Source organism: Mirounga leonina, unplaced genomic scaffold (assembly GCF_011800145.1).
Source record: "Mirounga leonina isolate KUSES-001 unplaced genomic scaffold, KU_Mleo_1.0 Mir_201, whole genome shotgun sequence".
Classification (NCBI taxonomy): Eukaryota; Metazoa; Chordata; class Mammalia; order Carnivora; family Phocidae; genus Mirounga; species Mirounga leonina.
The window spans coordinates 32,084,810-32,102,918 of record NW_023270504.1 but is presented as its reverse complement, the minus strand read 5'-3'; the positions used below and the strand labels follow the sequence as shown (position 1 = coordinate 32,102,918).

Genomic DNA, 18,109 nt, shown 5'->3' with positions numbered 1-18,109 from the left:
AGGGCTGTCCAAATCTCAGTGAAGGGCTTTGTAACCTCAGAGAAGTAGGTGGCACTGGGTGTCTGGGGTAACTATGGTAACAGGGAACTGATGGCCTGCAGGAGTTAACAGCCAAAGTCCTAAAGGCTTTGCTGTATTGCTGAGAGCTGGCAACCATCCTCCATGCTGCTGGAAATATTGTGCCAAAGGGTTGTCTATATTTATAATCAAGGGAGCCTCCTTCTCTGCCAAAGTCTTTTCCTCAAATAAAAATAGAGATTAAAACTCGAAGTATGCTAACTCCTGTCATTTCCCCCATGTGATTAATACTGGTTAATTTACCATAATATCTTTGTTGTACTAACTCATAGAAAATAATGTAGGAAGACACACAGTAGTGATAATAACTAGTAATAACATAGCGCTTCCTATGTCCTAGGCATTGTCTAGGAGCTTTATGTGTAGCCCTCATGTAATCTGCACAGGAGCTTGTGAGGGAAGCGTCGTTTTACAGATGAGGAAATAGGCACACAGAAATCAGGCAAACTTGATCAAGGCCACGTAGCTAATCAATGCAGAGTCAGGATAGAATCATACAGAAGAGGGGCGCCTGGGTGGCTCAGATGGTTAAGCATCTGCCTTCGGCTCAGGTCATGATCCTGAGTCCTGGGATCGAGTCCCGCATCAGGCTCCCTACTCGGCAGGAAGCCTGCTTCTCCCTCTGACCCTCCCCTCTCTCATGTGTGCTCACTCTCTCTCATTCTCTCTCTCTCTCAAAATAAATAAAATCTTTAAAAAAAAAATCATACAGAACATATGAGAGTATTGTTCACGCACTGTGCCGTACAGCTGCTCTTCCTCAGCTCTGTAACCTCCATTGTCAGTACTTGGTAAGAGGGAAGAACAGTATGTTTAGCTCCACAAATAAGATTTTTTTAAACATGGGTGAATGCCCTATATAAATCAATGAGTATGCATTTGATTATTTCTGAGAAACACATGCCCCCCAGTTTCCCAGGCAGTGATCCCAGGGGTATGAACGTGCCTTTGGAAAGATACTAGATTAGGAGCACCTGGTGGCTCAGTCGGTTGAGTGTCCGACTCTTGATTTCTGCTCGGGTTGTGATCTCAGGGTCATGGGATTGGGCCCCACGTGGGGCTCTGTACTCAGCGTGGAGTCTGCTTGTCCTCCCTCTGCTCCCCTACCCCCAGCCTGCACGTGCACTCTCTCTCTCTCTCTCTTTCAGATGAATAAATACAATCTTAAAAAAAAAAAAACAACATACTAGATTAAAGAGAAAAAGGTTTCATCACTGATGTGTGTGGGGGGGAAGTCATCAAAAGAAATTGAGGAAGAGAATAATAATCACTGAATTGACTATAAGTAATATGAAATGGACTCCCTCTTCATTTTCCCCATGTCAGCTCTCATTGCTCATAACAAATAAAATCAAGCCTAAAGCTGCATCATTAAGAATAAGCCCAGAACTGGACTGTGTCCCTCTAAATGGAACATACCCTGCCAACAACCTGGAGGAGATGGGGTTCTGTTCAGGGGGATGTGTATTGTTGTTCTCTGGGCCCCCGGGGTAACTGCTTCCAATGTATAAATCTTTCAACTTATCCTCTGTCTCTGCTATCTCATTTTATCGTACTTTTAAAAAAGGCTCCCTGATGGTTGAGCTGACCCACATGTTCGTTCTCTTACTGCTTTTATAACTGTCATTCACAGTCCTCATAGGAAATTGCCTGCCCTGGCCCTGGGTAGAGTTTGAGTATAAGGGAAGAGAGACATGATTTTATGCCCTTTTTGTACTGACAGTTTGAGCAGAGTCACCTGTGACATCAGAGGGAAACATGGAAGTTCTTACCTATCCAAGTTTGGGCTACTTTGGACTCAACTCACATGTAAAATGACTGACTTTGAAGTCTTTGTGCTAAATGTAGATATCATTCCGGGTAAGCGGTTTTGGTTTTGCCCTGTTGGATAAAATTTGGTTTAGGCACAGAAATCATTTCAAGAAGTCTCCTGAGCATGTGTAGACACAGCTTTGGAAAGACATGCCAGGACAGGGAGCTCTTAGAGCTCATAGATAGGATGTTTTTGGTAGGTGGGAAAAAAGAGAAAGAAGATGGGTTTTTCCACGTGTGTCCTCAAGTCTAGTTTTTCCCCTGGGTTTAGTGAGAGGTCCATCCATAATGTGTCACAGGGTTATTCCAGCTCTCAGCAGGCTGCTATATCCAGCTGGGAAAAAGTGGGTGAAAGGAGAAGTTAACAAAATGCATTTTTTGCTCTCCTTTAATTCCTACCTTGGCCTAATGGTAGGACTCACACCCAAAACAAGGGTGGATGGTGTGGGGGTATGTGTAGGTTGTCCTTGAGTGGTATTGCCAAGGGTGAGCAGGGTCAGCTTGTAAGTGGAGTTGTACCATAAGATGAAAAGTCCAGAAGTCTCATGCAGTGACTTATGGTACCTCTGCTCACTGTGTGCCATTGGAACTAGCTCCTCACTCAGCATCTGAACATCTTCCCGAGATTCCCTCTCTTTGGGCAGCATGCCAAGAGCTGTCTGTTTAGCATGGCAGTTCTCAATTGGTCCTTCATATATTACATTTCCTTTGGTCAAGATGTCTTACCTTGGCAGCAGACATGAAGACTCATGAGCTCACCAGTCTGTGTTCTTCATGCGCCCCGTCCAGTCAAGCTACAGTCAGAATATTTGGTGGATTTGTTGGCCTATTGGTGAGAGATTAGGGATAGTTTGATATAACTTCTAGGCCAGTGCTTCTCAAGCTCATCACTGTTGACATTTTGGGCTGGATAACTCTTTGTTGTGGAGGGCTGTCCTGTGCATTGTAGGATATTTGGCACTTTTAACTGAACATGGCAAAATATTCACTCTTTTGAGCTTTACATCATCATTTGATGTCAAACAATGAAGCAAATCCCAACAGTATATACAAAAACAGCTTTGCATTTACAAAAGATTGTTTCCCATACTGATTAATTCAGGCAGCTAACTCATTGATTTATGCAACTTTATTGAAGAAAAATGAATCAGTTACTAGCAGAGCTATTAGTTGATCACTCATCCATTGACAACTTGCATCATTTATTCAGTGCTATATTAAACAGTGTATTGGAAGATAGATTAACTAATAGCTCCAAGCCTCCTAACAATTTAAATGAGAATTACAAAATGTTTGAGACCCTATTTTGGAATACTTCCAATTTCCATTCTCTGTAGAACAAGAACAGGTCATTCCTTTATTGACATGCATAAAATACATCACATTTTCTGTTCTGCTTATGCTATAAATTCAATACCAATTCTCTAGCCACATCAGTTATGAGCATAAAGTATATCATGTAACCTCAAATCTCTAACAGTAGAAGCCTTAAAAAAAAGACTGGATGCTAGAATAATGCTGCTTCCTTTGATGTGACAACTGAGCATCCATCTTCCTCCCCCTCAGATGATTTCTTCAGCATGTTACAGCAGTGAGGGATGGTTTTAGTCTCATAACCAAGTTAGAGTGAAGACATTGGCCACATAATACACATGCTCCATTTTTAAAAAAAATTCTGAATCTTGGGCAACTGTTCTCTTGTAACTACTTTACAGTTTCTAAAAGCAGTTATTGTCCAAAGCTGGAAGAACTTAAGTCTTCTCAGATGAGCATGTGAATGAATGGAGGGAGGTAAACAAAAAATAAAATTAAAAAAGATGAGGTCTAGGGCGCCTGGGTGGCTCAGTCGGTTAAGCGGCTGCCTTCAGCTCAGGTCATGATTCCAGGGTCCTGGGATCGAGCCCCGCATTGGAATCCTTGCTCTGCGGGGAGCCTGCTTCTCCCTCTCCCTCTGCCTCCCTGCCGCTCCCCCTGCTTGTGCTCTCTCTCTCTCTCTCACTATCTCTCTCTCTCTATCAAATAAAATCTTTAAAAAAAAAAAAAAAGATGAGGTCTGATAGGGGAGCAGCCGGATAAGAAAATCAAAAAAGGAACAGTAATTTAAAGTTTATTCCAGCTATAATGCAGGTTATTCTGACTTTAAGGTAGCATCACATGGCATACTTCTGAGTCCATTCCCGAGATATTCTGTTGTACTTATCTCTGTTTTATAGATCCGTGCAATCTCTGGCACTAGGGAGTCATCTGGGTTTGGATCACATAGCAGTGAACAAACGGATAAAAGAACTTTAGAAATAGTTAAAGCAGGAGACCACTGTGATCTTAGAATATCGAGACAAATGCTGCCATTACTGTTAATATTTGGATGATAAATTCTTGTTGTAAATGCAACCTTAGGTGGTTTGAAGGGGTAGTCTGTAGGAAAATGAATTGTCGAAAAGAATACACCGCCTTGATATGGGCTGTCATTAGGTCCCATAATTGTGGCTTGCCAGTGAAACATATCATCCCCAACTGGACCTGCAGAACATTGTGCTGGAGGGTCACGGGCCAAATCACTAAGTTCCTTATTATCCGTTTCAGTGACATAATCTGTGCTTTTCGTCTGGCTCCTCACTCTCTCGGTATGTGCTCAAAGGTCTGGCCAAAACTCTTGATTATCCGGGCAGCAGGGAAGGATTGTCTCTTCGTCTCACACCGGCTCTGCCAGACACAGGCGCCTTTTGCAAAAATGGAGCAGATCAGCACTCGCACAGGCCCCGGAGAGACCCTGATGAATCCAGGTCCCTTAAAACGGTTGCGATCCAGGGTGGGTGGGGTGGCGTGGCAAAGCCACCAACAGCCTCTATGCCATACTTCGGCCCGAAGAGGAGGCGAGGGTGACGGGAAGAGCGAAGGGGCGGCTACAAGTTTGACTCCCCGGCCTCTCGAGAGGAAGAGACCTGGGTGGGAGAGGAAGAGGCGTAGGAGCTACATTAAACTAAATTTTTAACACCTAACCCAAAAGTCAGGACTGTGCAGGAGTCAGTTAGCCTTATATTAGGTAGAACTAGGGTTACACGTGGTCCTAGGCACTGTCTGCATCTCTGCTGCTTTGACCCACAACCCCCGCCCCCCCCATGGGCCTCAGTGCTATGTCGTGACCCATTTGCAGGAGAGGGGGTCTGATTTCCTCTTGGAATCAGTGCATGGATGGGCATTTTGTGGGTGACCAGAGAACATCAGTCATTAGCAAGGGCTCTCTGAGTCTGGGTCAGTGCTCAGTGCTCCTATTCCATCAGCCTTCTAGGGCCTCTGTCCCCAAGCACTAATGTTTCCTTTCCAGGCCGGGTCTTTAAACAGGTGAAAAGAAAGGTGTAACTGTTGTAGATATGAGTATCAAGTGGTGGTTGTAGGCATTGCTGGAGGGGATTTTAGTTCCTTTCCAAAAATGTATCTTTGCCTAGCTAAGGGAATGCTGTTTATGAGATTTTGTATCTTTAAGAGAGAACCTATTTGAGAGAAGCTTTCATGGGGATGTGGGTTTGTCCTTATTGATAGTCTGATGATGGGCAGAGCCCCCAGAAGTTGAAAATCGCTTTCCTGGCTGAGCAGCTGGCCACGTGTAGGCCACCTCGGAGCCAGCTTTGGACACACTCTTGACTGAAGGCCCCTGGCACTCTGCTGTGGAAAGTAGGAAGAATTGAAATTTCAACCTGGCATCTTGGGAAAAGCACATCAGTTTGGAATGCCTCGCATGCAGATTCGTGGTCCTTCTCTGCCTTTCCACCTCTCCCCTCTGCCTATTGTTATTGGATCTGGTCTTCTAGTAAGCAAGCTGCTGCCTAAAACTAGACCACTCTCTATTGGGAAGTGCCGTCATCACTTTTGGACATCAGATTCTTTGAAATAGTCTCTTTTCAGAGCCATAGCGCAAGGTCTTCTAAGACATTGGCAACCTCATAGGAATTTCTCTTAGGTGCTAAGGGAAGAGTTGCTGTCTTTGTACACTTACTCTTTCACCGGGTGGTATCTCTTATTTGTTCTTGGGGCTTGCACAGCATCCAGCTACTTGGGAAACAGAGGCCTTAAAGTTTCTACATTAAGATGAGGAAACTGAGACCACAATACGTTCAACTAACTTCTTAAAATTATAGTGAAGTGATATTCTAGTTTAGAACTTATGCTGGTCATTTATTCAAACCATGTTATTGACCTACCAATAGGCACCAGAAACACAAAGATGACTGGAATAATTCCCCTCCCTAGCAGAGCCTCTGGTTTTGGGGTGCATTCAGACCAGTGAACAGGAGATAGACGCGTGAAAGAGCCCTTCAGGAGGACAGAAGTAGAGCCCGTAATTAGAATTGGGAAGCAATAGGCAGAAGTAGGAGAGAAAAAAAATGGATGGTCTTGGCTTACCTTGTTGAACCGTCCTTCTCTTTACCTGCCTCTTAGGATTTCAGAGGTCAGCCCCACAGGTGGATTGATTTCATAGATTATATATACTTAACTATACAGAATCGCCTGGGTTATGAGGCACGTATATAAACTAATAGGTTAAAATAGTTTACTGAAGGCCCATTGCACAACAGTTACCCCCTTCTGAGATTTCACCCTTAGGTATGTGAAGGTGGGCAGCCAGAGAAGGGAAGTAGAATATTGCTAGAGCACAGCTCTCCTGAGACTTAAGAGAAAAGACAACCAGATCCCTGTGCTTTAGACATGCCCACAACTTCCCAACGCCCAAGAGGTAGCTACTTGGTAGGGTGACCCAGCTGACTATTAAGGAGCAAGTCGAGTTTTATCTGTGAGATAGTACAACACATGAAAAAAATCTATTGTCAAGAGAGCTACATGATGCACTGGTAATAATTTTTGTAATGAAAGATAGGGTATATACTATTTTTTCTTTTTTTAGATTTTTATTTATTCAATTGACAGAGAGAGACACAGTGAGAAAGAGAACACAAGCAGGGGGTGTGGGGGAGAGAGCAGGGAGCCCTTTGTGGGGCTCAATCCCAGGACCCCGGGATCATGACCTGAGCCGAAGGCAGACACTTAATGACTGAGCCACCCAGGTGCCCCAGGGTATATACTTTAAAACAAAGCCCTTTGCCTTGGCCAAATATGACATGTCCTGCCATCTGCCAAAAAGGCGCCTTTGGGACATACCATAATAACAGCAGGAAGAATAATTTAACATTAGTAAATGAACTTAAGGGTAAAAGTTTCATGGGATCACACAGATCAAGAGCAAAGGTTATGAATGGTGGAGAAAGGGCCACTCAGTACCCTGCTAAAGGGAGGGCATATACCCTCAGCATTCCTGAGAGACTGTCCCAGTCTGCATGAGTCCCCATTCCCATGTGGGTGGTTTTTTCTGGTGCTGTTCTGATTTGTTCCCTGTTGGGTTTTTCCCTTCTTAGCTTCAGTCATGTAATATTTAGCACAGAATTTCCCAACTCTTGGTCATTAAATATCTCCAAAGCAACTGAGCTTCCCCTTGAATCCACATAACCTACTTTTCTCTGTGCCCCACATAAAAATACAGTTACCCCAAATGAAGAATAAATTGTTCATGAGTAAGGGGCAATTAACAATTTCATCCTGCGTGGTTTAGTGGAAAGAGCCCAAGCTTCGGAGTAACACAGCCCTGGGTTTAGTCTTGGATCTGCCTCCTCTGAACCTTTGGGCATGTCACTTGACATCACAGAGACTCAGGCCCCCCGGTGTCATAGTGGTAAAAATGGGGATTGGCCAGCTTGATGTGACAGGCACTGGCCGGTGTGTGCAGCACAGCTGTCCTAGCACATGACACAGGCAGCTGTCTACTCCTGCATCCCCTGCTTCACAAGCAGGCTCTGTGAACTTCTGCTCCCTGCCAGTAGGAAGCCGTAGAAGAGCCTGTGGAAAGGTAGGTGTGTAGAGGCAAAAGCCCCCTTGCCCTAAGAGTGGTTCAGACACTTCTTTTTTTGGTCTCCAAAGCAAGAGGATCCCTTTCCATGGACAGCTGCAGGGCTTACAAAGTGGGTAGTGCCCCCTTAGAATGAGAAATCTCTGTAAAAGGTATAAAACAATGTGAGCCCAGTCAAGCAGAGTCCGCTAAGGCAAATGAACTGAGGGGCAACAGAGGGAGAGAGCCCAAATTGGTAGTTGCAGGCACCAGCTAATAAGCAAAGAAAGGCCTTTTATCAGCCCTAGTAAATCCTTCCTCCCTAGATTGGGTTCTAGGCTGGGAGTGACCTCTTCACAGATACCAGATCGCATTGTCCAGCTTGACTAGAACAGTGAGGAGGTCCCTGAGGCAGGTGACCAATTCCATTATTTTCTGTTTCTAAGCCTGAATTGGCATGGTGCGTGCTCTGCCTGATTTTCAGGCCACTAAGCAAAAACGCATATAGGAACTGTAGCTCAAAGCAAGATGAGTGGATTAATATCCACAGTGACTCCTAATTATGACCAGCCCAGCTCGAGTTACCAGGGTCCAGCTGCAGCCTAATACATTCCAAAAGGAAGCAGGCCCAAGACCCAGGCTTTGTCCCACATAGGAAAACGTGTCTGGGCTAGACGGTGGTTCTGTTTTAGACTAGCCACCACTTCAAATGGTTTCATCCATCTTTCCCAGGAACAGGAGGAAGCATGGGAGAATATAGTTTCTGTATCGTTTCCAACAAGAGCAGGGAGAAAACATAATTAAGGCACAAATTCCCCATCTTAGCCTTGTCAGGATTAGGGTTCTGTGTGAGGAGGGGTACACTAATTTCCCAGGGGATTTTGTGAATGTTTCTGAGACCAGTGAACAAGGCAACATTGGTCACTTTGACCAATTTTGCATCGGGTCCAGGAATTTTTATTTATACTGCCAGCCTGGTAATTCTTTCTTCAGGAGGCTTCATCTTCCTTAACACCTCCTTGAGACCTAGTTCATGGTTTGGCACTTTCTTTCAAGCAAGATCATGGACAGGCAAGGCTTTGGGCGGATGTGTGAGGAGGCCATCTGAAATTACTTTAGTTCATCTTCCTTAAAAAAGAAATCGCAACAAAAATATCCAGTAACTTGATAAGGGAAACAGACGTAAGAAAGAGCAACCTCAAGGGAGAATCTCTGTATTCCAAAACGGCAGAGTGCTCAAATGGTACCAGTCATTTCAAATCACAGGGCCATCTCTTACTAGAACATGGCCACAGTTGACACCTTTTGATACCCTGGGTCATTGGTCTCTCCCAGCAGATAGGTGACACCCATAGTCCAACAGAGTGCAGGCTCCCCAGGGGCAGGAGTCTTGCCTGTGTTGTCCACTGGTACACCCAAGCACCTAGCACAGTGCCTGGCTGGAAGTAGCTATATTGAATAACTACTAATAATTGTTTAATGTATGGTTGAATGAATGAATTCGAACATCCATTCAACTTACCAGATATGGCAAATATGATGAAAATCAATCCTCAAGCTCAGTTCACTGTGCCTTTTCCTGAAATCCTTTTTAGACTTTCAGATTTCATTCAAGCTTTTCCAGGCTTATAAAGAAGGAAAGGAAAAAGGAATGGGGAAACAGGCCAGACATGAATGTGGTAGAAGGAGAGAAGCCCCTCAGATGTTCCAGTCTCTTAGCTGACATCCTTCACAGTTGCCTGAATTCCTACAGTGCACTGGGCAGCTAGCTACCACTGCAGGAGGGAAAGGGGAAAGAAGAGCCGCCTGGGGAGGACTGGGAGGGCCCGCCTCTTCAGTGTCATCTGCGTCCCTCACATCCCTTCAGGAATCGGACAGACACAAATAAAGGCTTTTGGCAGCTCTTGTACATCAGCTGAGAGCAGGTTGTCCTGTTAGGAAAAAATATTTCTTTCAGGATGATGTATGGAGCTCATGCAGGCAGTGACTGTTCCAAAACAGAGCCCTTAGGTCAGGCCCAGAGCCTTTTGCCTATTTAGGATATGACCCAGATCCTGGGAGCCATTTCCTTTTGGTATGTGTGAAGCTGGAATTGGCCTCCCGTGACCTGAGATCTGACTTAGTGAAGATTCGGCCTTGGCAATCATTTGAAATCTTTCATCCACTTTGAGCTGCAAAATCCCCATGTAGTTGCTGTCGCGCTGAAGCATGTGAAGTGGGGAGGCCAGGTGGGCCCTGGCCAGCCAGCCTGACCCCACTGCTTATTCTCTCACTTGCCGAACCCACATCTGTCAGCTGTTTTTACATCTGCGCTCCTATAGCCCTTGCTCCCATGTCCCCTTCTGTTCATTGAAGGGGGAGGATCCAGGGGACGAGGGGGAAGTCCTGTGTCTGTCACTGTGTTACAGCCACTGCCTGGGCCTCCTCCACTCTTCCTTCCTTTGATATCATAGTTTATCATCACCACCTGGTTAATCTAGCACATAGCCCCTTGCTTATCACAGAGAATCAAGTGTGCTGGTTTGGTTGATTTTTTTTTTTTCATTTCTCATGGTGTTTTGAGGTTATGGGCTAGGAATGTTAAGCATATTTTGGCAGTTGGTGAGTTTTGGTACTTGCCGAGTATCCTCTGAAGTGCCACCTTCCCTTTGGGAAAACGGAACCTCCTTGGGGACTCGGCCCTAAAGGCAATGTCATGCAATGCCCTTGTTGCTCAAAGCTCTGGGTGAGTCTAGCTCCATGTGGACATGGACCCAGTGGTGTAGGAAGACCGAAACAGTAAGGCAACTCTATTCCTTCCACCTCAAGTCTTGAAAATCTCCAGTGGGACCCTTCTAACAGTTTTCATGAAAAAGCATCCTTTCTCTTGGGGGACTGATGTGTGAATGATCTGAATAGTTCTGAGAGCCTCTTGTTTCTTTTTTATTGATTGTGGCCAAGCCCAGAATTAAGTCAACGTTTCTCCTCCCCAGAGCCCCAAACTGTGGGTTTGGGCTGCCAAATTCTGTTGCTTGATGATCTATTAGTCCACAGAGCTTATAGAAACCCCAGAGAAGGGCGCCTGGGTGGCTCAGTCGTTAAAGCATCTGCCTTCGGCTCAGGTCATGATCCCAGGGTCCTGGGATCGAGTCCCACATCGGGCTCCCTGCTCCGCGGGAAGCCTGCTTCTCCCTCTCCCACTCCCCCTGCTTGTTCCTGCTCTCACTATGTCTCTCTCTGTCAAATAAATAAATAAAATCTTTAAAAAAAAAAAAAAAGAAACCCCAGAGAAATAACTCTGGAAGGAGGACAGAATGTTGTTGAAAATGCCAGATTCTGTGCTCTAAGTAGCTTTCATGTAGTTCTGTGTCCCTCATCTTGAAAATTATAGTGGGGAGGAGATAATGGTGAGGAGTCCCAAAGGGGAAAGTAGAACAGGACTCTATGGAAACACTCCTTCCTTTTCTTTTCTTCTCTTAACATCATAAATCCAGGAAGAGCATGATAGTCTTCTGAATTAATGCTGTCCTCCTTGGATTCAGATCTTGGTTCCACCGCTTACTAGCTGTGTGACATTGGACAGGTTGCCTAATGTCTCTGAATTTCAGTTCATTTGCAAACCATTACCTATCTCATAGAATTTTCTTTAAAGCTGGCTAGGCTAACTCCATATTCCTCCAGAAAGTCTTCCTTGACTACCTTAGGTGGAGCTGCCCTTCTATGTACTCCCATAGTACCACCGCGTGCATGAGCTGTAACACGTGAGACATCATGCTGAAATGATTCCTGTGCAGGACTCTCTCTTCTGTGACTAGCCTACAGCTCCTTAAGAGTAGAGAGTGTTTTAATCTGCTTTGTTTCCCAAGGTTCTAGTAGAATTTCTGGCAAACAGTATGGTGTTTTTGTTTTGTTTTGTTTTTTAAAGATTTTATTTATTTATTTGACAGAGAGACACAGCAAGAGAGGGAACACAAGCAGGGGGAGTGGGAGAGGGAGAAACAGGCTTCCTGCTGAGCAGGGAGCCTGATGTGGGGCTCGACCCCAGGACCCCAGGATCATGACCTGAGCCGAAGGCAGGCGCTTAACAACTGAGCCACCCAGGCGCCCCAAACAGTATGGTTTTTACCCGCTAAAAACAGACATCACTTCTTGAGTGGTTCTCTCCATGAGTGTGTTTGTTCACTCTACCTTGAAATTGTTTGTATCTGAATTGATGAGCATGAGTTGTTTGTTTCCCTGAAGTGACCATTCTTATTCTTTTCTTCGTTCCCTATCTAAGAGATATACTGGTTTTTATTCTTTATCTGTGGAGTTCCCCAAAACTTTATACTTGGGGAGTGGTTTCCATTTATCTCACTCTCTTATTTGCTTTCTGTTTAAGGGTATTTGTCAAAAATACATGACGGGAAGGAAAGAATCAAATGATATTATAGTCAGGGGATCCTTAGCCTTCTCATGTTTATCATGTTGGGTTTTGATGAGGGGAAGAAGCAAGAGAGGACAGGGAGACTGATGTTTGGAAATGATGAACTGGTGCAGTTAGAACCTGGGGCGGGGGGGGGCAGATTTGGAGGATGCTGCGGCAGCATCCACCTGCTGTGCTCCCTTTCTCTTTTTTGCTATTACCTGGAGTCCACATATTTCCTAAACTTCCACATGCCCTGATCTAGCATCATAGCTTACACTTTGGGGGCCCTGAGGTCAGTGTTGAAGAATGGACCAGGGATGTGTAAAGTGCCCCAACTGGGGTTGCAAAAACTAGGACAGGTGGGCATTGCACAGGGCCCTAGGGAGCCCAGGGATTCATGCTGTGACCCCATCATTAGACGTTTTGTAGATGAACGTGCCCTGGGTCTTGCTTTTTAGTAAAGATTGTCTAGTAAATTTGAAAGATGCTATTTGGTGGAAGATCCAGATAAATCTGACAGATGTACTAAGACTTTATTCTGTGACTTCCTGGACTCATAAAAAGTTCTTTCTAATGACAATATGGAGAGGTCCAGAACATCGTACACAACAAAAGTGCCAGGCTTCCACAAGATTTTCTGCGCACCTGTCGTGTCACAAAAATTACTCAGTATTCCCACCTTTAGTCCTTCATTACAGAGATTCTGGCTTTCCCCTGATAGACCACCTGTCACCCAACACTGGGTTGGTATGATATTGCCTGCCAAAACCCAGTTTCATCTCTTAGAGGTTAGAATGTCACCAAAGGCCATGTGGGCTCTGTTCCCACCCCAGTCTCTTCCTCTCCTCTACCGCTTTAAGAATACTGCCACAGATCTAATAATACCAACCTGCCGTTATAGGTCACTGTACCTTAACTGTTGCTGTTCCCTGTACCCAGAACTCCCTTCCCATCTTTGTCAAGTAACTCTTGTTCGCAACCCAGAGCAAATGGATACAACATACCTGCACAAAAATACACACAAACTGGTGCTAAGAATGTTACTGACATCAGTTATAGCACTTAACTTGTATTTGCTGGATACTGCCCATGTGCTGGGTTTAAGTAGAAGAGGAAGATGACGGGTTCAGGGCCCATGCAGTTGGTACACACATGTACTTGTGTATATATGTATATAATTTCATCCCATATTCATATTAATCCTAGGAGTTGGAGGCTGTCCTCATTTATAGATCAGGAAAATGAGCTCTCAGTAGTTATGAAATTTTCCTAAGATCCCTCAGCTGGTCACTGGCAGAGCCAGGTGTCTAGCCTGGATTTGTCTGACTCTAAATCTAAACCTACATCATATTACAGGGAAGACATACAGTAAAGAATAAATGCAATGGGCCTCTTCTAACCAAATTTGGGATAAAAAGGCACATCAAAAAGAATAATGCTGGGTATTCAGGAGGGCACCTATTATGATGAGCACTGGGTGTTATACACAACTACTGAATCGTTGAACACTGCATCAGAAACTAATGAGGTGCTGTATGCTGGCTGACTGTAATAAAAAAAAAAGCATAATGATGAAGGAGATAATAAGGAGGGAGACAGGGAAATTTCTAGAATAAAGGAGATTAAGAAAACATGGCAAATACAACACTTAAGTTTTTCAAAGTCCGTGAGTCCTGGTTTTTGAGAGAGAGAGAAATGGGAAAAGTTCTTTACAAAGAGTGACAGTGGTGAAGGAATGATAAAATTTTTAAAATCCCCATTCATCAATGGGTACTAAAATCCCTGGATGAAAGGATGTCCCATGGTTTCTACGTATCACCCCATGGATTACTTATTAATTACAAAGGGGGAAATATCTCTTTACAGCAGAAAGTTGGTTGGGCACCACTTTATTTTTTTTTAAGATTTTATTTATTTATTTGACAGAGAGAGAGACAGTGAGAGAGGGAACACAACCAGGGGGAGTGGGAGAGGGAGAAGCAGGCTTCCCGCGGAGCAGGGAGCCTGATGCGGGACTCGATCCCAGGACCCTGGGATCATGACCTGAGCCAAAGGCAGACGCCCAACGACTGAGCCACCCAGGCGCCCCGGTTGGGCACCACTTTAACCAAGCAGTCAAGCTTTTGTCACCAAGAATGAGGCAACCCAGGCGCCTGGATGGCTCAGTCAGTTAAGCAACTGCCTTGGGCTCAGGTCATGATCCCAGGGTCCTGGGATTGAGTCCCACGTCTGGCTCCCTGCTCAGCGGGGAGCCTGCTTCTCCCTCTGCCCCTCCCCCTGCTTGTGCTCTGTCTGACTCGCTCTCTCTCTCAAAAATAAATATATAAATAAAAATGAAAAAAACAATTTAAAAAAGATGGGGCAACCCGACTGTATTCCTCCTGTGTGCAGTGGAAGGGGCGCAGCCTCACCCACGTGGTGTTCTTACTAAATAGGAAGTGTTTACCATGAATCTAATCATGACGAGACAGACAAATCCACAATGTGACAAGTTCTGCAAGCAATTAGCCTGGACACGTCTGTGGATCAGCCAAGAGCAGTGCATGAACCTTTCCTGGGTCCTGGGCCATCAGGGGGCGGGCAACGGGCAGGACTCCCCTTCTCAGTGACAGCTGAGGGGGGCTTGGTCAGTGAGAAGCGCCTCCTTAGGGTCCGACCCAAGTCCCCTTTGCTCCTCCTCCCCAGTCACCGCCACCTCTTCCCTCCACTGTGCACGGGTTCAGGGATGACAGAGGAGGGTAAGCCTGTGCTCCCCTCTCAGGGCAGATGGGCTGTCTTCCTGTTTCTCAGGCTCAAGGAAGGGTTGCCACTCTCACCACGCAGCCCCTTCCTGGCCTCTGTGACCTCATCGACTTGCAGTCTGCCCCTTGGCTGGCTCCCTGGCCTTCATGGAAGCTCTGTCCCTCCTTTTATTGAGATGAGTGGCGACTACCTTGGATGCTTAGATATCCTTCTGTCGGCGCCTCCCCCCTCCCTGCACACCTCCTCCATCCCCCCCACCACCTGTGGTTATTTGCCATCATTTGTCATAGAACTTTGAGGCTTTGCTTGTCTTGCAGGTTCAAGTATGAATGGTCTCGAAGAGCCTAGCATTGCCAAGCGACTCAGGGGCACTCCTGAACGGATCGAGCTGGAGAACTACCGCCTGTCTGTGAAACAGGCCGAGGAGCTGGAGGAGGTGCCCGAGGAGACGCAGGCTGAGCACAACCTGAGCAGTGTGCTGGACAAAGGCGCAGAGGAGGACGTGGCCAGCAGGTCAGCCTGTGCCCGGGGGCTGTAGCCCCGTTTTCCTGTGTTCTGCTTCATGCCTGTGCTTTGTCCTAGCAGCCCCTTCCCCAGATGAATATACCGTCCTGTGGGGGGGAGGCAGCACTGTACCCTCGGCATGGGATCTGGGTGCCACCCACCAGCTGTGTGACACTAGGCAAGTCATGTAACCTCTCTGTGTCTCCATTTCCTCATCTGTGACATGAAGGCCATACTAGGACTTTCCTCCCAGAATTGGTGTGAGGGTTAAATAGCAAGAAGTGTTTAAAACAGTACGTGGCGTGCATGTCGATTGGCAATTGCCTTTAGTACTCCTTTGCATGGCACCGGACCATTCCCAAAGGACTTCCGTGTCCATCACCTCACTTGATCGTCCTCGAAGGAGGCCTGTAAAGTAGACCAGAGCCTATATCTTATCACTCTGTAATTACGGAAACTGCTGGTGACTAATACTAGGATCATGGATTGACTAAGACTCAGACTCAGGTTTCCCGGATCCAAGTCCAGGATGCTTCCTGTTTTCCCTACTGGCTGCTGATCTTCCCCTTTCCACACAGTTCCCTGTCTCTTCATCTCGTTAGGCAGTAAGAATCACAACCCATGGGACGTAATTCAGAGATTTCAGTAAGTATTTCTTGGACACCTACCATGGCCTTAACACTTTGTCATTTGTTGAAAAGGTAACAGAACAAAAATGACAGTCCCAGGTCCTGCCCTCAGGCTGTTGTTGACAGGTGTACTGGAGGGACAAGACATGTGCAGAGGGACAACAGGAGGCCTGAAGCAGTGTGCTGTAGGGGGCGAGCGGGTCAGCGGTAGGAGCTTCAGTTTTGGAATTAGGGGCTCCTGTTATGACACCAGTTCGCCCTGCGGTCTTGGGGAAGCCACCTCACCTGTCCAGGCTTCTTCCTTCCTCCTCTAGGTAAAGAGAGGAGCAGAAAACCTGCATCTCAGGGGCTATACACACAGCCAGTGGTTTTGTGCATGGCCATGCCAGTGTTTTAATGATGTCTCACTGAGTGATGCCTGGAGGGGGACGTGCGCCCTCCAGCCCCCACAGGACTCCCTGAGTCCACTGTCTTTGCCCCAGGACCTTATGTTCATTACTGCCCAGGTCTGCCAGGGTCAGTACAGGATTCAGAGTGCTCCATGGAAGATGATCAAGGCCACCAAAAGAGAACAAGATGAAAGAGGGAGTAAAATCACTATTGGTCAGACTGTCCTGCAGGGCTTCTGGTGTGGGAGCATGTACTGTGTCTCCCAGACTGGTGGAGGCTTTGCATTAATGCTGAGGCACACGCTGGATGCTTCTTTGTGGCCAAGATTTGCATTTCTAAAAAGTTCCCAGGTGGTCCTATTGTCTAGAGACCACACTTTTCAAACCTCTGCTCTAAATTTCCCTGATGGTAAGGGCCACCTGGGACACTTGGTAAAAAGGTAAATCCTGGACCCTCCCCTGGAGTAGCCAAGTTGGTGGGCTTGGGGTGGAGACCAGGAGTACCTATTTTGAACAAATACCTTGCGTGAGTCTTATGGGTGTCCTGATTTAGTTTACCCAAGCAGAGACTACCAGGGCGCCTGGGTGGCTCAGTTGTTAAGTGTCTGCCTTTGGCTCAGTTCATGATCCCAGGGTCCTGGGATCAAGCCCCACATCGGGCTCCCTGCTCTGCGGGAAGTCTGCTTCTCCCTCTCCCACTCTCCCTGCTTCTGTTCCCTCTCTCGCTGTGTCTCTCTCCGTCAAATAAATAAAATCTTAAAAAAAAAAAAAAGAGAGAGAGACTACTGGCCCAGACCTAATTAGCTCCATGACCCTTCCTTGGAGTGGGGGAGGGAAGAGCATCTTCCAAAGGAGACCCTGGAAATTGTACTTTTATTTTCTCTGGGAGAGAACAGGTACCTGAAGACAAAAGAAAACTAGCTTTTTTTTTTTTTTAAGATTTTATTTATTTGAGAGAGAGAGAGGGAGAGCACAGAGTGAGAGTGAGAGGGAGAAGCAGATTCCCTGCTGAGCAGAGAGCACAGTGTGGGACTCAGTCCCAGGACGCTGAGATCATGACCTGAGCCGAAGGCAGATGCTTAATGGACTGAGCCACCCAGGCATCGCAAAAACTAGCTTTATGATTTTAGTTTTGTTTACCCCTGATTGCCTAGCTGGGCAACTTTGCCCCAGGTGATGAAGATGGCTTGGGCAGCACCCATCTGCTAAGGGCCTCCAGTGTTTGCACATCCCTGACCCTGAAGAACAAGTCAGTGAGGTCTAGAGCAAACAGGTGCCCTTTCCGGATGGGGCAGCCAGGTCACAGAGGACTCCCCGAAAGTCCGTGACGGGCTAGCCCGAAGGGGCTTGGTCTTCCACGGAAATAACACAATGAGGAGAAGCCCCTCCTTCAAGGCTGACCATAAGCAAGTGGAAATTCCTGACTGGTCCTCTCTCCCCCTCAGCCCTTTGCCAGCAGAGGCAGTAATGTGAGCCATTGCTGAGCAGGATGCCGCTTTCAGCACGGATTAAATTTCCATCGTGCAGTGATTGCTGGACAACCTACATCTCCAGCAGTCTGCTGAGCAGTGAAGTGTTCACACAGTTGTCAGAGTGGATGAGATCTAGGAGTGGACTCTCTGATTATAGAGTGGATTCATTTAAAAATGAAAGCTATGATTCCCTATTTTCCCTTGAAAACCACCTGTGAACT

General features: G+C 46.3%; 1 protein-coding gene and 1 pseudogene across 1 annotated transcript in view; one reads left to right on the top strand and one right to left on the bottom strand.

Moving 5' to 3' along the window:
* Window positions 1-18,109, top strand: part of MICAL3 (microtubule associated monooxygenase, calponin and LIM domain containing 3) — a 278,800-nt gene that overhangs the window by 211,076 nt on the left and 49,615 nt on the right. The window contains exon 27 of the mRNA XM_035028591.1: window positions 15,212-15,407. Coding sequence (XP_034884482.1) covers window positions 15,212-15,407 — 196 coding nt within the window. The remainder of the gene's footprint in view (window positions 1-15,211; window positions 15,408-18,109) is intronic.
* Window positions 3,981-4,465, bottom strand: LOC118025827 (annotated as a pseudogene).